The 27,272-nt window shown below is 41.5% G+C and overlaps 1 protein-coding gene across 1 annotated transcript in view; it reads right to left on the reverse strand.

The window, feature by feature from the left end:
• ARHGAP24 (Rho GTPase activating protein 24) overlaps positions 1-27,272 on the reverse strand; it is a gene marked incomplete at both ends in the record, with an annotated part of 199,119 nt that overhangs the window by 116,537 nt on the left and 55,310 nt on the right. The window contains one exon of the mRNA XM_080343937.1: positions 13,816-13,903. Coding sequence (XP_080200063.1) covers positions 13,816-13,903 — 88 coding nt within the window. The remainder of the gene's footprint in view (positions 1-13,815; positions 13,904-27,272) is intronic.

A 27,272-nucleotide genomic window follows, 5' to 3' on the forward strand; every position in this document is an offset into this window, starting at 1 on the left:
GGGTGTCAAACTCATTTTCACAAGTATAATTTTAGGACTGTTAAATGTATTTATAAAATTACAATCAGCCCTCTGAAGGCAACCACAAGGCTGATGTGACCCCCGGTAAAAATTAGTTTGACACACCTGGTTTAGGCAGTTTATCAGAGCCCACAGTTTATCAGAGCCTTAAGCCCACACTCTGTTCTCCTCCATCCCTAGAAAACGCGGTCCACCCTTAAAGGTGACAGCAATCCACAACACAAAGTGAGAGGCACAAGGTGGCAGGCGCCCTGTTCTTCTGAAGGAAACCAGGCCCTAGTGTAACTAATCTTGTTTGGGGATGTTTATCCAAGTTCAGCAAGGTCTCCTCTGAGCCAGCTCATTCTCTCATCAGCCTGTGTAAACCTCCTGTTATTACCCTCTAACATTACTAAGAGCTTTAATGGTGTTACTGTTCTTGACAGACACATTATTCCACCATGGTTTGGGAGCCCCTTGCTGGCCCCACAGGCGAGCAGGACCCATTTGCTTTTGCGGTGTCCGAGGCACCCTTGTCCCTCTCACCACTGCAGCACCCAAGGCATCGACGTAGGTGATGTTATACCACCACAACCCTCCCCATCCTATCTCTTTTTGGAGACAGCAGCCAGGCGGGCACACTGCCAGTTTGTCCAGCCAAGGTCAAGGACAATAACTCACTCTGTGCTCTGGCTGCCGAGCGGTGCCAAATGGTAGCAGATGGCGTCTTCCCCCCCCAGATGCCATCGCTGCACTTGGCAAGCTGCAAAGATCACCCTTCCCCGGGTGTTTTCCTTCTCCCTCCTCCACACAGACATGCAGCAGACCAGCTGACAAGGTTGTCACATTTTCCGTGTCACCCCTGAAAGAAGCCCTTTGCAGAGCAGATCCTGCTGCCGGCCTCGGTGGCACACAGAGGAAAGGGCAGGCTGCCCCCAGACACACCACGCAGCCCCAACGTCGCCTGCCAGGTACAGCTTGTTTCAACCCGAAGCAGCAGCCCCTCTCCTCCTCCCACAGGAGAGACTGTTTGGTCTGCAGCAGAAGTGACCATAACACCATCAGACTCTGCTCCTTGACATTATCCCTTCATTAATTATCACCTACATTGTAGACTAGCTTCATTAAGATCCGAGTCAACCTCATGCTTGTAGTTTTAAGCTATCTTTGCAAAAGTACATCAACATGTTCCTCCTTGTTACTTCTTCCAGAAAATAAAAGCTAACCATTCACTGAAGCTATGAATATAGCAGGAATCTAAAATACAGCACAGAGGATAAAGATTTCACAAGCAGCTACACCCATTAGCTTTATAAAAGACATAGAATTTAATTAGCAGAGATTTCTATGTCCAGATGTAGCAGTACAAGCTACGACTCCACGAGTAGAGATGATACAAGTCATCCTGTAGAAAGACATTCACATCCCACAGAAAGCTTTTCCTTTGCTGTCAGAGGGGTCAGGCTAGCCTGGCTTTCACCACACCGAATAACAAATCAATGTGACGAACTAGTATGTAACTGTGAAACTGGCATATACAATGTAGAAATTCTGCTTTTCAGCCTTAAATTTGACACCTGTGCTGAAGAAAAAAGGACAAGCAAGGGCCTCATACTCACCATGGGCTTAAAAAGATTTATACCAGTCCTCTAATACAAGGCTGAAAGATGATGCGTTATTTTCAATGTGGATCAGTGTTCCCCTAGCACCAGTAGTGGGAAAGGGGGAAGATAGAAGAGCCTGCAGAAGGACTAGATGAAGACAAAAGGATTTGTGAGCTTCTCACTGTCACAGCCATGGGGCAGACGATTAGATCAGGCAGGAACACCCGAGCACAGGAGAAAACACAAAGCACATCTGCCTTAAGATCTGTAAACTTTAGGAAAATAATTCAGTTCCTATTGGGGTGACCTAGGCACTAGGAAGTACTGGATTTTGAGGATGTTTGAACTAAACCATCCTTTAATTCAAAAGGAGTCTGCATTTCCCACTACTTTCAGAGATGAGGGGGTTTCCCAAGCTCACTGCCTGAGTACTTTTGCCTCCTACATCAGGGACACCAGCTCTTGGTGCCCCAAGGAGCTGAGATCTGCCTTCAGACCCAATCAATAGCTTCATGGACAGCTTCAGGCAAGCCACCTATGCTCTCCCCTTCCTGCCATTTTAAGTAGGACACCACCAGAGGAGATATACCCATTTTCTTGGTTTACTTTTTGCATCTGCACAATTTCTTGCTGAACACAGCATCAAGCACAGAAATGTCACTATTATGATTATTATTATTATTATTGCAGAAGACTAGCAGTACACCCCACAAGATAACCACATCTTGAACATCTATACTTTGGAGCATCCCTCCAAAGCACTACTCACTACTTCCTACACCACTGTTTTCATTACTTAGTGTAATCAAGTACAGATCCTCTTTCAGCAGCTGAAATACAGCAAGTGCACACATGGAAAACGCAATGAAAACATTACCATTGTAACAGGTTTAAAACTCTGCCTGTTCACTTAAGCTGATGGATCCTCAATTCTGTGGTCAGACATAGACAGCAAAGTAATCACCATCACAGTTCCTCAAGGTAACAAAAATATAGACCTTTACAAAAATATTTTCTCAAAATGCCCAATTTACCACTGCTTTGTGTTTTTCCAGTACTGTCTTCCCACTTCACAGAATTTGTTTGGTGATCTAAGTTTTGAGCTGTGCTTCATGATATGTCAAGGATACTGCTGTCATGAAGTGAGTTAGAAACTGAAGCCCTGAACAGGGTATCCAACACAGAAGTACATCTGTTACTTCACTAGACTTTTTGATGTCACCACTAGAGGGACATAAGTGAAGCTACAAAAGAGAATGAAGCTAGTAGCTGTCAAATATGTCATTCAGACTGCCACCATAGCCAGAAAGATAAAAGGCATTTGGGGCTTTTTTGAGACACAAGGCTTGTATAATATTTACACACCAGAACATCCCAGAAGTATCAACATACATGATTCCGTATTGGCAAACAAAATGGTCTGTAGCACGTAGTTAATGGACATAACAGAGACACTGCTGAAGACCTGCTGAAGCTTCAAACTCATTCAAAATATAGAGCTGGGTCATCATGTATCTTCAGCCCAACAGAGTCTGCACTACTGAAGTTCAAGAAATTCCACACACCTAAACAGAGCAATGGAAAATTACAATATTGCCTTTTTTTTTTTTCCTATTTGGTCAACAAGTCACTCTCGGAAATTGTCAGAGCAACAAGCTCTCATTCCAGTTACCTTTCTCACTTTCCATGGGCCATCGGGTTTCATAGAAACCACCTCTGCCTATCTGGTACCACCTGAGCCATTTGCCAGCTTCAGTATTGCCAGTCAAGCTTAAATGCCAGCTACAGTGCTGAGGTGAAGAAAAAACTGGCAAAACTCATCACAGCTGTGATTACAACTGGTGGCATTTAACTAGGGTGGGAATAAACCATGTCCCCAAAAAGTAATTTTCATGACAACGCGAGTTACATCCTCTTTAAAAGCAAATCTGGTGTACACAGACACTGACAGTTGCAAACATTCACCAAAAACTTGACCTCTAAGGTCGCACTTATGCCACGTAAGTTTTTAAAGACACCATCCCCATTATGTTCCAGACTCTTGTATGCAGCAGATGACCTGCAGAGTGACAGCAGTAGGTCACACAGAGAAGCTCCTCCAAATGTACAATATTGCTAACTTAATCTGTGAAGCAAACACATATCAGATCACATGCATCACAAGTTAAGCAGGGCCAATGAAAGCAGTCTGCTTCTAAATGAAAAGAAACAAGTGAAAAATAACTTCTAAACAGGGTATGTAAAGCTGAAGTTGAGTAATGGCAAAGAAACCGCCCTCATTCAGAATTTTTTACTAAGTCTGTGCAGTCTTCTGCTACATTAAATTAATGCCACTGAGAACATATGATTGAAAAGTTAAGTGGAATTACTTTACAGGAAAGCAAATGGAAGCTGCAAGTGTTGAGGAGTTTTCAGAAGTGCTTCATCTATCTTCAAAATAGACCATAACTAGGAAATAGGATTCAAGAAGCACACAATATTACTAATTCTTCTATTATACACACTTTTAACCTATAATCTGTACTTGTTCACAAAGATAGAAGGGATTCAAGACAAAAGGGTTTACATATGCAAATTTGTGAAGGCTCATGTTTCACTAACTTCAAAGTTGCACACCTAAGCCAGGTGAGTGAGGATAATTTGTCTTTTCTGTGCATACTGCAAATTTCAGAGAATATATTTAGAAAGGACTCTCTTTAATTTCTTTCTTTAAGCTGTTCTTGCAAACACATTTAACTCCTTTGGCTTTCAAAGCAGATGGCCTAAACTGCTATAGTTTCTATCAGATTAGGTTTTGTCTGACTAAAAAATATGAATGAATATTACTATATTTAAATAAATGCTGTTTTAAATCAGCTATTGCAGGCTGTTCTATGCTAGATACAAGTGCCGGAGTTCTACCAGAAAATGGACCACATCTTCTTATGGGGAAAAAGGGCCCCATCTCCCCTTGCAGGACAAACAGGACCTTTTCTGGTAGTCCTTCAGTAGCCCAAAGACTGAGTTCCACCAGTCTTGGTCTTTAAACAGATGTGATATCACAAGGGGATCTTTTGCATGAAGAAGCAGAGGCATAACTACTCATATCACTCCACAACTATGTGTCACAATCCTGGTCTTCCCCAGACCCCCGGTATAAAGGTTATAAAAACTTATTGCTGGCTATCACTAGTTCAGATTTACATTTCCTTAACCTCATCAATGTGCAAGGCTTGTATTTTGACAAGGATGCAGGAATCATCTCCATTAAATGTGCACAGACACACGGACACAGAGAGATAGTACTTGGTCCAATGTTATGGAAGGAGTCACTGCTGGAACTGGAACAGAAAGTTCCAGGTACCTGGAACTCAGTGCCGTCCCCCTGTGCTGTTCAGCAGCTGTGACAACAAGGGCACAAAAAACATGGCTAAGAGGGATGTTACATGAATTGATCTGAAGGGATCAGAGTTTGAAATTAGCAGATTTTATCGTGCCAGCAAAACAGCTTGGAGGCATGACCCACCATCTCATTTCCCAGGGATATAAGACTGGGGATGGTTTAGGTTTCGCTTTCCTAAACACAATGAAGTAGGCAACCCTATTATGGGCACATCAAATATTTGCACATCACAAGAACTGCTGCTCGGGATGGAAAGAGTTCATTCCCACTGAGCCCTCACCATTAACCTTGTGAGAAACAAGCAGCAAAGCTTCAGCTGGATTCATTTCTCTGGCTCACTGACTCCTGCAGTTCCAGGGGTTGCTTGAAAAAAAAAACAGATTTGTTACAACTTCCTTTGAAGGACAAGAACAAGACAGAACGTGCCAATGCGTCCACATGCAAATAAGTGACTCCCTAACAAATACATATTTGAGAAATCACCCTGTTAATAAGCGCAGCAAAGTGTTCAGGGGATCTTCACTAGGAAATGAGCAGCACTCAAAGCTGCTTTAGCACGAGATGCCATTACACAGAGATATCTACATGCAGAAAGGCTGGTGCCTGTTTGATTAAACAGCCTGCCTGCTCCCTCCAGAAGATATTGGAGGCATAATTAGTTCAAGCCAGCAGTATCAGCAATGCCCTTGAGGTCCCATGCTCCTGACAGCTAATGAAGAGGCACTGCTGGCTGTCAGCGTGGGCAGGAGCACACATTCATCTTCATGGCAGCACCAATTAAATCCACCGAGGTCACACCAGGAGGAGATCAGAATTCAGCGCAGGGAACAAGTCAAAGCAGCCGACTGGTTTAACGGTTTGTCTTTGGGTTTTATATCATGCAGAAAAGGGAATCAGTTCTGTTCTAGCCATGCTGATGGTGAAGGGAATAAAGAACATCCGCACAACAGCAAAGGCAGAGAGAGTACATCAGTGCTGGAGTCTGCGCACTGCGGAAAGGCTTTTTTTGCAGCAGGATGGGAAATCTCTGAAACCACCAACAATTCTCTCCTAAAGTCAAGAGAAAGGTTTTGCTTAGTGCATTTTGTTCCAAGCACTCTGCTAAGCATTCAGGAAAGCTACTTGCAATACATGTGGGAATATCCTCACCTTTGATGTGTCCATTTCCCTTGAGAAGATTAAGCAGGGAACTCCTGCTCTTTATTTCTCACAAGGCTACATCCTTACGGAAAACACTTCTACTTCAAAACAACAGGGTTCAAAACCTTCTAAAACATCTCCATTCCGAGACATCACATTGAATTATACCAGTCATACTCAAACATGTCAGCTAATCATCTGCTCTGTTTGGTGCCTTGCTGTAGAGTCAAACCTTCCCCATCCCACACAAGTCCTGCTGTCATATGCCTTTTTGGACTGCAAAGTATTGATAACAGAAGACAATAATATTGAAACAGAGGCTACAGTAATTATCTGATATCCAACCCGTTAAAGTACATGGGAGCACTACAAATAAAATTGCTCGTTTAGGCAAAAAACCCCATTTATCTGTAATTCCTGTTTTGTGTTACTTGTGTCCCTTAAGGAAAAAATGCAGGTCAACTTATCAAATCCGTATTTTCAAAGCCTTCATGGACTCTTAATTAAAAATTCTGCCCATCAGTATGTGGCACAAATTATCATCCACTGCGGCCTTTCCATTGCAGATGTTGAATAACTCACAGCTAAAGTCTCGAAAGGCTTCATCTGCTAAGCACTGTATATCAACAGGGAACTGGAGAGTTTTCAATAACAACATACTGGCAGCCATTTATCTTAAACCTCACAACACACTTGTGGAGGCTAAAGGGCCTGTTTACTGACAGTAAAACCAGGGTCACACACACACACACACAAAACAGATTGCTCCTGACTCAGCCATGAGTACACAGACCTAAGCAATCTAGGGTGATCTGAATAGTACAATCATTTAGGTTGGAAAAGACCTCTAAGACCACTAAGTTTAACTGTTAACCTAACACAGCCAAGTCCACCACTAAACCATGTCCATAAGTGCCACAAGTACACGTCTTTCAAACACCTCCGGCGATGGTGACTCAAGCATTTCCCTGGGCAGCCTGTTCCAGCGCTTCACAACCCTTTCCGTGAAGTTTTTCCTAATATCCAATGTGAAATACCCCTGGCACAACTTGAGGCCATTTCCCCTCATCCTATCACTTATTACTTGGGAGAAGAGACCAACACCCTCCATTCTACAACCTCCTTTCAGGTAGTTATAGAGAGCAATAAGGTCTCCCCTCAGCCTCCTTTTCTCCAGGTTGAACCACCTCAGTTCCCTCAACTGCTCTTCATGACACTTGTGCTCCAGACCCCTCACCAGCTTTTTTGCCCTTCTCTGAACTTACTCCAGTACCTCAATGTCTTTTTTGTACTGAGGGGCCCAAAACTGACCACAGGATTTGAGGTGCAGCCTCACCTTTAGGAGTGATGAAGGTATTAAAAAGAACGGGAGAGCTGTCCTGCAGCAATTGAACGTCATCATCCTTTGGAACTAATAAATGCATTAAGCTTTGAGGAGTGAAAGCCTATTGCAGCACTAGAAGCAAAACAGTTTTATTATCCAACATTTTCTGTAAAAGGAAGCTTAAAAAAAAAAAAAAAAGAAAAGAAAAAAAGCCCGAAACTCAAACCTACTTCATGCTCCCTACCAGAAGAGTTAGTCTGCAGGAAACTTCATTTGCCATATGGTATGCAATTACAGACATAAAGGAATAAAGAAAAAGGCCCATGGACACCTTTTTTTACATGACTGATGAAAAAATCATGTTAATATTTTCAAAGTTCTGGGAATTAATATTTCACTCCCTCACAGAGATTCTCTAATAAAGCCACAGGCTTTTGGGAATTGCTCTGTATTCAAAGGCTTCACAAGTCCATAAAGTCAGTCTAGCAACCCAATGAAATGCTGCCCACTGTTCTGAAAAGCATAGCATAAGAATTTCATGCCAGAAAAAAAGAAATTGAAACATGCTGTGAACAACATCCACTCAAGTTCTCCAAAATAATATAAGAATACTCTGTAGGGCACTCTCCACAACAGCATTTGGTAGCACTTCCCTTACATCAATTTGTAAAACTTACTGCAGGCTCCTAAGTTACCTGAAAATAATTCTTAGGAGAGAAGCTGCGATGCAAAAGCAGCCAAATGTTTTAACAGTATCACAGAGGAACAGATGGCCTGAGTGTCAGAACCAAGTACACAGCAGTCCAGGGAAACTGCTTGTCTTTCACACACTGTCCAGCTGAGGCATTTGTGTAGGTAGCTTCAGTATTTTAAGTACGTCATATTTTGATTTATATCCAGTACTACTTTCTACGTGAAAAAGCAATAGTGAGTTGTCTCACTGCAGCAATCCCCTTGGCCTGTTTTCAATTCATACCATAAAAGGGAACCAACACTTCTGCTGCATAACATCACTGAGAAACTAACTGCTCTCTGAAAGAAGTATCTACAGAAAAACTGTGCACAGAGAGAGCTCATCTAAACCAGAATCAAAGTGGTGTGATTTTCCTCTGCACTGTGTTTGGGCTTGTTCTCTTGACCACAGCTCTCAGGCCTGACAAACTGAGCCTAAGCAAACGAAAGCGTGCAGGGCTGAAGGTAACTCCTGCTTTGGGCAGTCTTCACCATCTGCACATCAAGGAAGGCCCCATGTTCCCTGATGAGAAGGGAGATGGATCAGGAATCAGGCACCCCAGAAACCAGCAGACACACAAGTGCACAAAAAAGCCACAGCAAAGACTACAAATAACTTCTCTTAAATATTACAGCTATTTCCTAACAGCCTGAATAACCCCTTAGAATGATACCATGCTTTGAACTGGAGACACCTAACTGGGGCTGTACTGAGAATAGTTTTGAAGGGTGAACAGACTTCAGTAACTCAGTAATGCCAAAGTACCAATTCATTCGCATAGACACAAATGCTGGATTATGATACCTCGGCAATGGTGAATGATACAGCACAAGTATGTCAAGTTTAAAAGCAAAACATTCCACAAGGAATATACAAACCAAACATTTGGAATTTTATGTTTCAGTTTAAACAGTTCTAATAAAATATTAACACTCCTGCACTTGAACAACTCAGAGATATCACTGGGGTATTTGCATCTGTAGGGAAATTCATGCCTTAGAATACGGCAGGCAAACAGATTGCACGCTAGCAAGCATGGCCCTACAAGTAAGCTCGTCTTCAGTGCTGTTTCTTTGTGAAATGTGAACACAATACAGGTCAGGGACAAAAAAAGACATGGTATGATAACATTCAAATGGTGAAATAACAACGAAGTGGTGATCTGGCTTCTTAAACTTGAGGCCAAGCTACAAAATGATCTATCACACTCACAGAGCAGGACATTAGGCACAGCACAAGGATCTTAGATAACAGCAACTGGGATGTAGCAGAATGAGCAGTTTCGCTTCCAGGACCACAGTCCCATCATAAAGCACACTCCTCTGCCTATTAAATAGCTATTGTCTCTACTTGGCGGTTACCCAGTCCCAGATTATTTTGAGAAGGTGGTGCTCTTCCCACGTGCACAAGGAGACCAGGATTCAAATCCTGGGGGCTCCTGCAAGCATCTCAACATCTTCAGGAAAGCCACAGGCTCTTATAGCAAGGCTTTCCATACTGCCCTTGCTCAAAATGCCTTCAGGCATCAATCCTTGCAAAGTCCGAGAAACTCTAAAAGAGATGCTCAGGCTCAAGCCTTGCATGAAAAACAATGGATGAGACTCAGGTTCCAACTTCTCTGCATTCAACTCCTCCTGGAACAAATGGGGTGCAGCAACCCCGAGCCACTAAGTAACCGAGTCTCTCACCTGCAAACCACTGCACACGCAAACACCGGTGCTTTCACGTGTCTTTATGGAAGTCACAGTGACACTCTGCACCCACCTACCAATAGGCAGCATCTAGTTCACCAGGTCACTTGGTTCACTTCTGTGCAAACACAAATGCCTTCCCGCACTACAGCTGCGTAATAGAGTTAAAACCCACAAGTCTCCTTTTGAAGGAAGCAAATACATAGAATGAGGCTTTAAGTTCTAAACACAACTAATAACAACCAGCAAATAAAGCAGAATCATTTGGACAAACCAAATCACACGGCTTCCCTATGGGTGCAAACTTCCCCTTAAGAAGTTATTTATTTAAACTCTCTTCTGGTTTCTTATGATTTATGAGTCAGGATGGACTTGGGTTCTTACAAAACGCCTCTTCCCCACTGTCAAATTAAAAAAAAAAAAAAAGGCACTTATCAACTTATCATTTTAGTCCCATCCAGTCATTCGCTATTTAATTGCTATTCAGGAACTATCACCAAAAGTGATATGACACATTCCTCCAGGTGCAAGAGAGGCTGTTAATAACCAGAAATGTCACTACTTGCCTCGTGGTCACCCTGTCTCTGGTATAGGAAACTCTGGCAGAGAAGTGCAGTGTGGGCCTCGTGCTATACAGTAGACAGTTTTATTCCTGTAAAGTAACTTCATCAGCATAGAAGGGGAAAAAAAAATTACTAAACAATGTAATGACTTAAGGAATGAACAGAATGTTTTGAAAATGCAAATTAAATGCATCTGTATTTTAATTACAGTTTGAAAACTACAAGATGCTTGTCTCCACACACATTTCTTTCATTCATCTTCAGAGATGAGTGTGCACAGAGAATTAGTTTCATAGTAAAAACCAACTCCCACATACATTCCCAAAATAATTTGCATGTATTACCAATAAACAAACACACACACACAAGTTTCCAGGCCGCCTACAGACGTGACAGACAAAAAGAGAACTTGTCACCATTGCCTTTGGGACCATAGCTGAAATTACTTCGGTTTTTACTATGGAGAAAGCAAAATGCCAAAAGCAGTGTGAGCTTCACCACCATACATTAAACACAATGTTCACTTAGGCTGACAAAATTTAAAAAAAAAACAAAAAAAAAAAACCAACCCAAAAAACCTGCAAATAGATTCTGTTCCTCTGTAGCTCTTTTCTCACGTGAAAGCTAACAAAGGTGACACAGAATTTGGCTACAAGATATTTTTCTCTATTACAACCCATGAGCTCAGTTTTGTAGCTGTCAGCCTATAAAACTGAGTTTTATATTGGGTCATTAAGGGGAAACAGATGACCATCAGCTCCATTACAGAAGGCTGACAATACTCGCCTTGAAAAGCAGCAGTAACACAACAATGGCAACGCTCACTTCATCTTTGCTTAAAACACAGCTGACCATACTTCTACAGGGACTGCGATGCCTCTACAATCAGTCTGAGTCTCAATTTTAGTTTGATCCCCCAGAGACCAGTGCCACAGCATGAAATGTCCCATCTGATCTCCCAAAAACTTTTGTCATGAATTCTTAGCATAGTATCTCATCAGGAAAATTGCTCTAGTAGGAAGTCCCTGCAAATCACTTTTTGACTTGACTGCATAGAAAGAAATATTTTGAGAAAATTGTGAGAGCACTGCCCATCAGTGCAGCAGCCAGTACTCCCATTGTCAGCTATGCGGCCCCAGGTTTAACTTGGGCAAGAAGGATGCTGAGGTTGGGCACAGAAGGGCTCAGGCTGGAAGGAAATCAAGTGAGAGGAGCTGACACCTTGAAAACCAGCAATAAACAGCCAAATTATCACAGAATCACAGAGTGGTTGGGGTTGGAAGGGACCTCTGGAGATCATCTAGTCCAACCCACCTACTAAAGCACGGTCACCTAGAGTAGATCACATTATGGGAGCAGAAACAAAACAGATGGTGGTTATGACTTAATAGCATACAGGTAACTTAAAAACTGGGTGAAACATGGCATTTGCTGGAATCTCTCTACAGTTTAGGCAACAGCCAGGTATAAACATTGAAACTTGGCAGCACATCAAGTACAGTCTGACATCCAAATGTGCTGTACAGCTCCCACAGGTACCAGTGGCCTGTGGGACAGAATCATACATAGAAAATGAGTGATCTCTGAGGAAGGTGCTTCAATGTGGACAAAAGGACCTGTCTTCAAAACAAACATTTCACTGTTGGAGCCTTATTCCATTATCATTTCCTACCACCCTGTTACCAGCCAGATTCCTTCCTGTTATGGAGAATCACAAGCTGTATCTGAGGAATCTTTCTGCAGCTCAGTGGTGGCAGGTTCCCCCCAGGCAGAGATCCACGGTGCCACAGAGCTGCCTGCACGGCTGCACAGGGAGGTTTTCCTGCCCGCACCACACACATCTCAGGCCATAGATAATTATTCTCCACTCCACTTCAAATTCACACAGACCACAGTTTAACCTGCGGCAGGAACTAAAGATGCTTCTTCCAGGGTCATGTTTATCAGGAGAGGCAGCATCATCACCAAAATCAGTGCCAGTCTACTCCTGTCTGCTCAGCACATCCCCTCCACAGCACACAGACCCTGCTGCAATAACAGCTACAACTGCAGGAGCTGGCTTCTCTCTTTCCCATCTACAACATCCAGAATAAATACCAGCTTTGCCTAGAAATTTTAGGTCAGAAAGTATTCTGTGTGCTCTGGTGTGGAAAAAGAAAATTTTAAAAAAGCAAGCATTTTTTCTAATTTAAAACTCCATTAATTTTCAGTTGAAACAAGATTTTAGTAAACCCCAGGCTTGCAATGTTAATAATCAGTTTCTTCCAATTTTGAACAGATGGAAGATACAGACCTCAGTAAGAAACTTTTTAAACTGTGGCTGATTCAAGCTGAGGTGAATGTTAAGTGAACCTCACAAACAGATAACATGCTTGCTTTCTTTGCATACTAACCTCTTATTGCACATAGCTTTCATAATCAAATTCCATGCTATGTATAAAAGGAAAAATAAAGCCTCCCTGTGCTGAGCTGTGTCTGCAAATTCCACTTTGCTGTGTTCATCCTTACCTGCTGAGTGACTGGCCTCCTTCGCTTTGTAGTCTCCTTCATATTTCTTACACTTCTACAACCTATCAAAATCTCTGTGCATCACTCAAGACTCCTACATTTTTGCCTTGAGACTGATTATGGCTTAAGAGCAAGAACATGGATAGTTTCAATAAACATTATCTTACATTTACCCTTTTAAACAGCCATAATGCAAAAGTAAATTGAAAAGTAATATGGGGATTAACAGAATATATTCAATAAACCTAGTGGCTAACTGGATGCTGACAAGTCTAGCAAATGACTGAGGCAACACAGTCAGGAGTAACACTCAGTTGACAATGTCATGTTCTTCAGACAAATCTACCCCAGGAAAAAAAAAAAACCAACCAACCAACACACCACTGAAAACAAGTTTAGGTTTTCAAAGCAGCAACACTTGCTGTTGTTACAAGCTGTTTAACCACCCACAGCAACCAGGGAGAATTCTTATGGTCGTGATAGCAACAAGTCCATGTGCTATACTTATAAGCTGTTGATGCTAAATTATAGATTACTTTATTACCACCAGTCACACTACTCCATAACATCCAATATAATCCAAAATAATTATCAAATACACTTGCACTGTCACTATGCCACTCAGTGGTGTGGCCCCTTGCTGTGGAACAAGGACATTTTTTAATTGTCAGTGTAAAGTATCACTTTGCCACACTGCCTGGACACGAACAAACAATTATGAATCAAAGTATTAACAAATTAACTGATTTTTTTTTTTTCTTAAATTGAATCATTAATCACCGTCAGCTTCTGCTCTGGTAGAACAGACATGGCCATTTGTCACTGAGAACAAAGCTGCAAAGACTTATTCTGTGGAGTAGGATATCCTACCTGGAACAACTTCAAAAAGGAACTTTCCTGGACTTTCTTCATTGCAGGGATGCTCAATTACTCTGTTGCCAGGCAGAAAGATGGTACCCTAAAGACAAAAAAAAAAAACCAACATAGAATCAAAACTGCTAACGTGCTTTCGAAAGACTAACCGTTCTCCTTTTTGGACTGAAGCATAAATCAATTTGTAGTGTTGTGCCTGGGCAGCTGACTTCCAAAGTGAGACTGAGGAAGGATTATCCCCAAAAGCCAACATCATAGATCCCCTTCATTAACCAAGGTATTCAGTAATGGCTTTAGCTTTTTTTCATCTGTCAGGTTTTTGATACCATGTAGATTTTTGTACTAATGTACATGTACTAATTCTGCTGTGCTGCAGGAGAAACTGAAGACTAAAAGGGTCAGTTTGAACCTGTCAGTAAAAAGCTATGAAGTCGCATGCATGAGGCAGATAAACTTACCACATAGACTACTTAGCTAAAGCTGAAGGATACATGGACAGCATAGTAGCCTCAATCTGCAGGGCACACACTCCATTCCTGCTCTGTGCCCTTTCCCCGAGCAGCAGGACAGAGGAAACATCCCACAACACTCCCCGGCACGCTGCAAAGCCACAGCAGGCACAGCGAGCCCTGGTCAAAGCTGCACTTGCCCCAGGCAGCCAGATGTCAGGTAACCTCTATGACAGGCACTGAACACCTCTATTGCAACTTCACTACCTGAAGAAGGCAGATGGGGAATTTTAGCTGTGCGTATTTGTTAACACTGGTTACCGAAAACAATGCCTGATCTGGTACTGCAACACTCAATACATTTCTGAGGCTGCAGTGGAGTGAAGACATAGCTACTTATTTTTTCTCCCTCTTTGCCCTGCTGCCACATGGGATGGCTAAACCACCACTTTCCTCCAGGAGCTCTTTTCCATTTTCAAGTATTACAGCTCCTCCTGTTTCCTCCTTTGTTAGCAGACAGCCCTTAATTATTTTGGAATGGCTATCCAGGGGCAAGTTTTTAGAGAAGCATCCTAGGAATTGTGTTAGGTACAAGGTCTCTGTCACTGTTAATGGGAGTTAATGCCTACTTACCAATATTCCCTAATTAATGCATAACAGTGCCCCTCTCGCCACAGTAAACAACCTATATAACTTATCTGGCTGTTTAAGCCATGTAAGCACCATTTTCCACATCAGTTTCACCAAACTCTGCTTCTAAATATTTGCCAGACCCCTAATCTAAACAGTAATAAAGATATCCCTTTGCAGGAAAAATGTCAATTCTGATAATCCAGCATTTATCTCTATGGCCTTTAACCTTCATTACAATAAGTATTTACAATCATTGGGACGGCAAGACATGCAGAATGCTGTAGTATTTTCACAAAGATGACCTTAGAAACCAACAGGAAAAAGTCATCTGAAGAAACAAGTAACAGATGTTTCACAAAAACAGTATTTGTACTGGCTGAGGTGAAGACTGAGCTCTACACTGACTTGTCTGTGTATTGTCGTCTGCCTGCGGGTGCAGCGTGCCCCAGGAAGCCAAAGACAATGTGCACAGGTGTTTTATCAGATCAGACAAAATCACCTCCATGAAACACTATGATACCTTCTACTGAAAACAGATGAAACAGAACAGATTCTGCTAGGGGGCATTAGCAGTTGTGGGCAGCTTTCCTGCTCACTGCACATGCATTAAGTGCCCTGGTCCAACAGCCTTACCAGAAGTTATTTTCCTTTGTTCCTGCTACAAGCAGCAATTGTTGATAGTTATTAGGCAAGAAAACATTTAAAAAAGGGGGGGGGGGGGGGGGGAGGATAGTTCACAAAATAGCTCAACTCCTCATGTAACAGCTGGAGAAAAAAACCAGCAAATATAAGGAATACCTAAAAAAAGCTTCACCCAGCACACAGGATAAACAGAGCAAAGTCTTAGAGTTTTCACTTTGGAATAAATTTAACTGGCTCAGGAGCTTGTATCAGTGAATGCGTGCAGTGTATTGAAGCTAATTATATGTCTTGCTATTCAATTAGACAAATTAGACAATTAGACAAAAATATAACATTAAGGAAACCTAGCCTACAGCACTGTAAACTAAAATCAATTTAAGAGACAGTAAATGAAAACTGCATTCAACTTTGCTGTCAACTCATTAGCAGTGCATACACTGCAATCTCATTACAATGCCTACTGATTCTTTGATGCAATATCCTTTTATTATTTACCTTAGAGATAGTTGTCTTAATGATATGTTTCTGAGAACATAAGAACAAAATTGTCACAGTATTTATAACATTAGCACCTTCATTTCATAGATGAAACCTATTTCATCTACTCAAATATGAAGCCTAAAGCCACACAGGCCAGCCAAGTTAATATGAAGGGAACCCAGATATGCAAACCATACAAAATATTGCTGTGGTTTAAAAAGAAAACATGTCCACAAATGCTGATTTTATTTTACTGTCTACTTTCAGAAGTATTATTGGAAACACGAGTACACATAAAATACTTAAAAATATATGTGTGTGATTCTTTTTTTAATGAGAAAATAGCCTTGTTTGTGCAACATGCACCTGGATAGCCCAGACTAGCAGGAAAAGCCTAAGAGACCGATTGCAGCTCTTTCACTTCCCATTCTGTCTGCTTTCACACCCAGCTGGGCATTCACCATTCAGTAGCACTTCCCCTTCAGCAAGTGCTGCAGCCACCTAGAGAACTGCACCCAAGTGACCCGGGATGTCCCTGTGCTCCTTTTCACAGCAGCTGGCAGGGTGTTTCACAGCAACACAGGGACAACCAGGGAACACCTCCCCACCCTAAGGAAATCCCTGTGTCCCCTCACATGGCACAGCTGCAGTCCCCGTGCCACTGTTCCCTTGCTCAGTTGTCCTTCTGGGCCCTTAAGGTGTGAGACCTGGCCCATCCTTCCAGCTGGGATAATTCAGAGACTATCAGAGAGTTGCAACATTTTAAAAAGCTCTGTTTTTCCCACTGAGCCTCTAATTCCAAGGGGAAAGAAGGGAAAAGGAACTATATCGTCTTAGACACCTAACAAGACAGTAATTTGCACATAAAAGATAAAGGTGATTTCCAGAGGAAATACGTGTTTTTCACTTGGGTATCAGTGCATGTAAATGTTCCATAATTAGAACACTTCACATTGCTTTGTATCAAACTCTACAAATCATGCTAAATTGTTAAAAAAAAAAAACAAAAACAAAAACAACTCAACCTAAGACTACAGATTTCATCAGGTTTATGTTCTCCTCCCAAAAATAAAGAAGGAAACATGGTGCCAACAGGGGAACAAGACATACAGTTTCTAGTAAGTAAAACAAAAAAAAGGGGAGTGGGAGAAAAATATGGCCCCAACCTAAATCTCTCACTCACACTGCTGTTCTCTGCATGGGCTGTGTCTCCATCAGGTCAGCAGCATTTTGCCGAGCTCCTGCTGCAGTAAAACTGGGTCTTTTTTTCCAATTTCCAGCACGTCTGTCCTTACCAGGACAGTTGTGCTTCTCTAACTGAGCACCGAGGGCGACTCACAGGATGCAGGAGAAGTCTGGGTTGCCCAACTGGCCTTTTCCCCAAGTACCTAGCACACTTTCAAAGGAGCTTCTCACTCACATGGTATATTCCTACACCACCCTGTTGCTTCAAACCAAAGATCACCTCAATAGCAGCACAACATTTTTGTTAAAAATCTGAATATACAAAGCTTTTAACTAAATAAAAATTACTACTCAGTTAAAATACCTGATGAAACACTGCAGCGCAGCAAGAATGTGATAAATCGGCTTTGGATTAGAGTCGTAGTATTATAGCCATAGTCAAGAGATGTTTTATCCCACCCTGGATCTCTGCAACACTTTGACCACCATTGAGCAGATAGAAGACATAAGGAAGCGTGGAAGAGGAAACAGGACATTCACCACACAAGGGCTTCAAGACAAGCAGCTGACAGGCAGCATGCCTCTGTTTTGCACACTCTGTAACACTCTGTAACGGCAAAGCAACCCTCTGCCGCCTTCTCTCTTTTTTTCTCCACTACTCCTTTCCTAGGTATGGATTCCCCAGCCCCGTCTGAGCTTTATTTCCTGAAGCAGAGTTATCACCAGTGTTCAAGAGATACCACATTCTCCCCAGAAAAGTTTATGGTACAAGGAATTCTGATGCCTTTAGGATGCAGACCAGCAACTACGAACAAATACAACTTTTTTCGGTACCTCTGGATGCATTTAGAAAATGTTCAGAAAGCATGTAGACATGTGGAAAATAACTGCTTTCTTGCCAAAATAATGTCTTCAGTATTTATTCTAATGCAGTTTTACAAAGCTTAACTGCTCTATTTGCATGCTCTAATTTGTCCTGACACCCCTTAAAAATGCTACTTGTGAAGCTGACTCCATCAGCATTCCTATCAACTGCTCCTCCTGCCCTTCCGACTTTCGTAACAGATCAAAAATCATGGAATCCTACTTCTGCTTTCAGTGTAAGTGTTACGTTTATGTATCTCTTTTTGCTGTTTCACAGGAAACTCTTCCCAGGAATTTTTTTCTGGCACCTTTACATAGTTTTGTTTAACTCAGACAATCTTCACGTAGTTTCTCACTTTTAGTCTGTTGCCTGAGGTTGGTTAACCACAATGGCACAGAAGAGGCTGCCTTGGTCTGGCAAAGGTTTCCAGGGTTTTATGACTGCCAGAGTGCAGCTCCTGAACGAACGCAGCCCAGCTCCTCATGCCTCTCTGCAAGAAGGCTGCTACTCCAGCTGGACTGTGTCCGTCAGACCAGCTAAGAAGGTCTGCAGCCCACAATCAGGTGCCAAGCTCGCTCTCTCCCTAGGTGGTGCCAGACTAAACATCTCCACAGGTTGGCTGGAAAAGGTTTTCTCAGAGAGCAAGCAAGGGGTAAAGAAAAAACATCAGCTTTCATGGAGGCAGGAAGGGTTATCAGCTGGGAAGCAGACAGGCGACAGGCAGGATTAAGAGGCAGAAAGGATCTTTGGCTACGTGTGTCTGTCACACGACTCAAAGCTGTGTACAACGCAGCGCTGTTGTGTTGTCGGCATTGCTGTTTCCAGAAAATCCTGAGTGTCACACATAAGAACAACTGTGAGCTTCAACTTGGATGGCACCTGACACTGAAAAATACTGTATTTATTGGACAATAATCTCAACATCACTAGTGTTCACAAGGCAGTAGCCTGAAAGCCATCCACTGTATTTCACAGTAATGCCTGTTCATAAACCCAGACTTAAAAATATATCTGGTATGTATGCACATGTATATATACATATACGTATGTATATTTATACATGTAAAGACACACATGCACATATGTATTGTGCATTTATAAACAGGTAATGCATAGCAAAGAAGGTTAAAGTAAACACATAAGCTGATACCAGGTAACTATAAACCCTCATTCCTCACATAGCTCCTGGGTTTTTTGCCTTCAAACCATCACAAAAATGGATTACCTCAAGTCTAAGAGAACCCTTTGCGCTATCAGGAACCAACACATGAGGTGAGTGGGAAAATTTATAGGAAAGGCAGAACTCCACTTACACTGAGCTCAGTAACGAAACCTGTACTGTCCCCACTAAAAACCTAGTTTTGACTACAGTAACCTCTTAGAAATCTGACTTGATTTCCACCATTACAATGTATTTCCAAGAATTGGAAATTCTTTGCTGCAAAAGGGCACAGCAGCTCTGAAAGCCAGCCCTTTCATTTAATTACCCATGCAGAGATGTCTGTATGTCAAACAGGGACCTGCGAGACTTCACCAGCTGGCTGCAAACCCCAGTCAGTGCTGTGGCAGAGGCAGAGAACTGCCTGGCTGCCCCTAGCATTATAAAACAAACTTAAAGCCCTAGTCTGGAAAACAAACAAAACCCCACCCACAAACAAACAAAAAAAGTCCACCACAACAAAAACCACAAGCAGCTACTATTTTTGTCCAGACAGCCCTTATCCCCCATGTAGACATTAAGGGTTTTAAATCTCATTGGTAAACACTACATAATGAAAACCAGTTTTACTCAATACAAATCTTACTGACTTGCCACTGTTATATGCAAGTAATGTTGGGTTTTCTAGCACACATGACAATAGTGGGACAACAATTTTAAAAGTTAATACAAGGTATAATTACTGTAAGAGAATGAAGAAAACCTATAATTCTCTTTATAAGAGAGTAAGATTTAACTTTTATTATAAGGCTGGATTTTTATAGCACTTCAGCATCAAAGCTCTGGAAATAGTACCATAATCCCAGGAGATGAGGAATTCTTCGTCTTGCAGTTATTGCAGCCATTTACAGTTCTGCGGTGTTCACAGGGAGAGAACAAGCAGCACTGTCATACTTGATGCATCCAGAGGGCTATTCAGGTTCTGGAGGGTATGCAACATCCCAGGAATTAAGACAGAGGAGGACAAAGAAATTGCAAAAGAAACAGGGTTGGGCTGGGTAAAATTCAGTGAATACACAGCATACATTTTTCTGGCAGAAATGCACTGCATTTGACATTTAGTCCTCCCACTATGTTAACAAACTACTCCAGTCTGTTTCTGTTGAAGAAGGAGGATTATCATTTAGTTACCAGAAATTCTGCTAACAGAAGTGTAAAGGAGTCTTTTCCTTTACCTAAGGAAAGGTTCAAACTTACCTCATTAGCTTAGTTTTCTAAACAAGAAGTAAATTCATCTCATGGTGATGAATATCACATAGACTGTTTACTGGGCAATGAGCATCAAAATATTTATTCTGACATGGAGCTTGCAATTTTACTAGGATGTGATTACAGTAGCTTTAAAGATTTTTCCATCTTCCTCTCCTGCCACACATTTTACTAAGTGGTTGAGTGCCTCTTTCTGCTTGAGAGAAACTTCCTTCCTCAAGAATGAAGCAATCTTGGCTTGAGCAGCCACAAGAAAAAACTCCTTTTTTGTTCTACCAAAGAAAGCAAGCTCATACCAAGCTCAGCTGCAACACCACAGAAAATTAAGTTTGCCTAAAACCAAAGGCTAGATACAGGCATACTGCATGCCTACAGTTTTCTTTTCTTTTCTTTAGTAAGGGCAAGACAGAAGAGTGACCATCTCCTGACCACATCCGAGACAATGCCTGAAATGTTCAAAAGCTTTTTCTAAATCTCTTGCCCAGCATCAGCCTCTACCTTCCTGATGAAAGTGAAACTTTACATGCTCTCTTCCCACCTCTAAATTCTGCCTGCTATTTTCAAGAGTTTCAGACAGATCTTGGATTAGTATGAAACAGCTTTCCTAAAGCAGATTTTCTGTGGTATCTAGAAAAGCTTTAACACCTCTGGTTTACCCACCCTCCCCTGGTGTCTCGCTAATGATTGAGCTTATTCAATTATGTGTCACCAGCTCACCAGCTTCTGTGAGAAACACTACTCCTCCTGCCACGAGTTTGCTTTTCTTTCCCAGGATTGTCACAGGGGGCTATAAGGAGCTGGGGAGATAGTTCAGGAGCGAGCCAAGTCATCAGTAACTCTTGAGGGAGGTACCCAAGGCACGGTGTGCACCACACAGGCACTACCACGAGTAATCAGGACTGTGAATTGGGAGAGAGGTGTGAAGGGACTGAGCCCAGTCAACAGGACAGGTCACAGGGTCCAGCAGTCAGGAGTGTTGTGGGAGCTCTAAAATACAAGCTGTATTCCTGGGGAACCTGCTCTGCAATTGCTGTGTCACCTACAGAAAGGACTCCCTGAGATTCCTGAAGGCAAAGAAAAAGGCGATGTACAAATAAATTCAGATACTGCATTAAGGATTCACGAGTACAAGCTAAGCTCATTAGTAGATGCACACGTGTAGGTTTTGATAAAATTCTGCTTCATAATGATAATTATATTTTGATCAATAGTCAAAAATAGGAGCAGGCACTACTGAATTACTTTGGAAGAAAAAGGCAGCTATGGCAAATCTTACTTCCAGTTGCTCTGGTCAGAGATTCAGCTTATTACTACATAAAACTATTTTCCAAAGGAAAAAAGCCAATAAAGCACAAAGCATCAAAACACAGAAGGTCTTGCTTTACAGATCTCTTTTGCAAAGGAATTTACTTACTTTTAGTCCAGAGAATATCTAGGCCAAACCAACACAATTATTCCTCAAAAGGACAATATTTGACAGGAGGAAATTTCAAGTATAGTCTCTCATTTACATACAGAGCTCTCCAGAGACAGTCTTGACAGAAACAGCACTGTGAAAGAATGTAACATACATGATTGAGCACGTTAAATCAAGTCAATCATGAAATACTGAACTAAACATTTTTCAACAAAAGATTCAGAGGGGGAAAAAAAGGCCTTAAAATTGAATTTGCTATTCCATCCCAGCTTCTTTTCAATTTTTGAAGAAGTGGGCAACTAGTGTCACTGCAGATAGTTACCCTGCGTCCAAGGGACAAGTGGACAGAATTACACTATTTGGCTTAATTTCCACAGTTGACAGGAAAGACCAGGGTCTAGTCCATGGTGGAAAGAAAACACTCAGTTACCAGAACTGTTAATGATAATCGAGTGCTTTGCTGGGTCTCATTCTGAATTATGCTTTCACATTGTGGGAGGACTAATTGAGGAGAAAAACAGTTTAACACTTTCTAGAAACACTAACAACATTACAGCCATATTGGAAAAAATACAGTTGGATAATTAGTGATTGCTTTCAGAGCTCATCGTCAAGACCTGACCCACTGCAACAGTTAACAGATGAATATAAGTGACTGATAGCACAACACTTAAAGGAACAAATGCAACCCTGGAGCACAGATGATGGAGCAACAAATAACTTGACTGTTCGCCTCCAAACTGGAACAGCCTCAACCTGAACACTGGGCCCAGTCTGGGGCCCTGCATTAGAAGGTAGGTGCAGTCCCAGGGTACAGAAAGTGGAGATAACGCACAGAAGCAATCAGAGCAGTAAAACCCACAACCTCGCTCTCAAAGCTGGTTGACAGGCCAACAGGGGCTGAAGCAATATGCTCCAAAATAACTATGTGCTTCAGTGCAGTGGCTTAATTTTCTGAAGATCATAAACAAGGATTAAAAGAAAAAAAAAAATCATGCCATACAAATAATAAGCAAATGAAATTAATAATTAAGATTTCACCATTTCTGCATCCAAGGAAATCCTGCCAGAGGCACCTCTGCAGGGGAGGGAGCTTACTTGGGTGTCCCAAGCAGGTCGACAGGGGACCCTGCTCCACCTGCCATCAGGAGCCACACCACCACTGCCAGAAACCTCCTTTCACTATCCCTGAAATACAGTTACACTAACACAGAAAAAAACAGTAGTAACCAAAACCTCCATCAGGTAAATCCCAAGGGAGGTCAGACGGCTTCTGCCCACGAGATAGAATTTACCACTGTCAAAGTTTCTCATCTAGGATCACTATCCCTCCCTCCCACCCCGCTCTTTTCTTCAGTGTTTCTTTTTGGCTTAGCTTGTGACAACTTATACTACTCTCAAATGAGAGAAATTATTTTTAAATACACAAAAACTACCTTGGTTCTCTAGGTCCAATGTGAACAGGAGAAGAAATAGTAAAGAGCTGCAGAGCTTGAGAGGCTGAAGTCTTTAGCTCCTAAAGTGCTTCAAATACAGATAAAGACAAGTATTTATCAGGAATTATTAACATAAAACTGCTCTTGCCTTGAGAAAACAGATTATTCAAATCAGTTTGTTCACCAATGTGGTTTTCTGTTTGTTTTATGACTTTCATGTTGAATTTAAGAAGTAAAATCCTTTCCAACCCAAACACACACAGCTTTTTTCCAGGAAAGCTATATATGGCCAAGCATCCCATCTGCAAACATTTCATTTACAGGTCAGTATGTAGTAAAGGTTGAAGTTGCAGCAGATTCCCTAGAAATTACACATAAAATGCAACTTTTACACCGTAAGAAAGGTGGCAAAGACACAAAAAAGGAATAAGATTCCACTTGTTTCTTCTTTTCCTGTACGAATTCGCTTGTTGGCTCTTGGCTAGCAAGGATATTCCCGTGGAGTTTGCCTGTCCTATGTAAGTTATCATCCTGCAGTTTTTCATTAAAGAAAAACAAATGTAGTTTCACATGGAAGAATATTAGAGTTTCATGGGAAAAGTTATATTTGCCAAGTTTGGTTTTTTTTTAATGCATATACTGCTTGTTGTTTTAACATCTATACATTGTTTATATTTTGTCTGTGTAGTAAATGTTTTATGAGCATGGCTTATAAGTGCTACTGGACTACAACTACCACATTGACACAAATATCTCATTTAGCTTTCTGGCATCTAGTGCAAGACAAATTGTTGGTCCTTGTCTAAGGGATGACATTAATTTGCAGTGATCCTACCTCAGGGAGACTAGGGTCGTGTCGTCTGCACTATCTGAAAAATTAACACAACTGGCAAACTCTGATTCAGCGATTATGAATTACTCCCCAGCAGTACAACTTATGTACAGTGCATTTTTTCCAGGTTTTACTTTCAGTTCAGCATATTATTCTGCTTCAAATTTAAAGCTGGACTTCTCTAGTTTCTCGTCTTTATAACTCACCTCAATCACACTTTCTTTTTGAAAGTATTAGTAAAGTGTTGAAAAGTTTCCTTAAATATTTTTATTAGGCAGCCTAAATATTGAGCAGAGAATTTTGGCAGATTAAAATCTGCCTTAGGAGCTGAACTGTTTGATATCTGATGGATGCAAGTATACAAAACACTGACGGGGTTTATAAAGACACTGAGTTTGCCATGGAAAGCTGATGCTTTTGGCAAGACACAACAAATTGTTCTAAAAACTAGACACCTGGGCAAAAGAGATACCTATACATATATCTCTATGAATTAAAACATACTTTTACAACTTCAGGTGGAATTTTGGAAAGACAACATAAATCAAATTCATTTTCACTCAGAAGTTGCTGCACGGTTCTATAGCTGAATTTGCCTTAGCACATTCCTATTTGCAGGGAAGAAAGGAAGAGCTTTGCAGAATATATAGGTCTTGCAGGTTTCACTGCACAAACAAAAAAAAGTTCTCCGTTACAATTATGTTAGTCTGTTCAGAATACAATCATTTGATGTGTTTTTCAAGGACAATGCTTAAATTACTAGCTGTGAAAGAAAAAAGGCCAGAGAACCCCGAATTTATACAATTTCAAAATCAAGGTAGGGTTAAATGGGAGCTGGTTTATGTCAAGTTAAGTACTAATGGATTGCAACAGCCTCAAACCTCAGAGCAGTTCAGTTCCGCAGAACACACACACACACAGTTCTGCAGCTTTGGTTTGCACAGGTTTGACCAAGGGGTTTTTATGTACACATGGTTTCTTCACAATCCTCAACTTGCATCCTGCATTCAGAGTTCTTTCAAGTTGCAGCAAGTCCTTCCACTGATCTGGATCACAAAATTAACCTAGGATAATGCAAAAACCATTCAAGGACCGTCACACACTCGTTTAATTGACCTACTGTTTCCCCCTTGGACATCCCTTTTCTATTTAACTCCTTGGACAGCCAGGACAGGAGGGCTACTCCAGGAGGACTTCACAAGGCATATGATGAAAATCATGTAGCCATAAGCTAACACAGGCTGGAAGGGGCTACATTGGAAAAGTAACCATGGAAAGAAGTCCTTTTTTCCAGCCTTTATCTCAGTAGTATGGTTATAAGGCCACTATAGGAGGCCACATCCAAAGCCTTGATGAAGCTGAACTACACAGCTCCTTCCTCCCATGTCCAAAAGGCCCCAGAAGGACTCACTCCTGGGACTTCCCAGGGACTGCAGGGGGGACGGACCTTTTGAATTAAATATGTCTTTTAAAAATAAACGTCGTTTTTAAAGATAGCATTTACTTCTGTGAGAAATAAATAAGACAATCATAATCTGGACTTTCACTCATTTCTCCTAATAACACTGATGGTATCTTGCAATCATCTGTAAAGGTAAAGCCAGAATAACTGAGTATACCTGGGCTAGTTACAGCTAGTAAAGGGTTTTCACACTTAAGCACCAAACCATCATTCACATGCTTTTCCAGGAGACACTGTCACAAGCTTTGTGCCGACCTCCCCAGGGGGTGCATCCTGCAGAGTGCCAGACAGTATGGGCTAAAAAAGGATTCAGGGTGACTGGAGGCCAACATTATTAACTGCACTGTAGCAGCTGCTCTGTACCACACCATATTATGTATTAATATAAATAGTTTAGATTCCATGTTGCTATTCTAATAAGTTACCTGCCCATGAAGGGCTTCACGGTCTGCTGGAAAGACCGCAGTGTCCCTTACAATAACAGAAGATGAACTGCAATTTATGTGAGAGAAGAAACCAAGACAAAGTTCACACAGTAGGTAAGCAAAAACAAAACTCCAGGTTTTCTGGCAAACACACTGGTGCTCTGGCCACCAGACTGTTCCCTGCCTGGAGTTCTTGTTGAAAAGGGGCATTACCTCCAACTAAGAAGAAAAAAAATAATTCATAGCAGTCATCTGCTGCCAGCACTCTGAGATCTGCTTTTCTGAAAGCGAGACAGCTCCTGAAGTTTGAAGCATTTTTAGATGCGCATTTATTTCTCTTGCACATTTATTTTCTTCAGAGTGATATCACAGGGCGTAATGTCAGATCTTTTAGTGCACCAAATCTGGAAGTAAAAATGTTTACTTTGGAGCCTAACTGACCCCATTTTCAGCATGCTCACCAGCCACTGAGCATCCTGACTCCAGCTGGAGGCTGGGATGGTCATGGGTAACTGAGGTATTGCTTAGGACACAACAAGAAAAGGGAAGGGGGTGTCTCACATTTAGAGCTGCTCATGAAAACCGCCACATTATTTTGTCTCATGAAACAAAATGTAGCTCAGCCAAAAGAAAAAACAGGAACACTCCTGAATTCCCATCTTACACCTAAGCCATTGGAAAATGCTGCTTCAAAGCCTGTTCAAGTCAGAATAGACAATGAAGATAATTAATGAGGTTTCATTATTTTTTTTAAGGGTTTGATTTTACAACCCCTGTGATGCCACCAAGGGCTATTATTGATCGTGCTCATTACCCACACAAATGGCAGTAGCAAACTGATCGCATTGCACACAAACAGAAAGTTCACTGTGTTAGCTTTACTTCTGATTGTCATATACTGAGCAAAGTGAGTCCTAGGAAACAAACACAGGAAAATTTAAGTTAGAGGTGAAAAGCAAGCAGGTTCCATCAAATAAACACTGAAGTGCCATTATATTAGCTACTATCACTGATCTGAGCAGAGAACAATTCTCTTCTGTCAGTCAAAAACCTTTACAACTTTAAATATGTGTATTGTCACCAGTTACCCACAGCTCCACCTCTTTCCAAGAGTTCCTCTTCTCAACTAATGCTCACCTCTTCATTTTTTAAAAAGCTTTAAGTATATTCCAAAAATATTTTGCCTACATATCTCACAAG

This window comes from Nesoenas mayeri, assembly GCF_963082525.1.
Source record: "Nesoenas mayeri genome assembly, chromosome: 4".
Lineage (NCBI taxonomy): Eukaryota > Metazoa > Chordata > Aves > Columbiformes > Columbidae > Nesoenas > Nesoenas mayeri.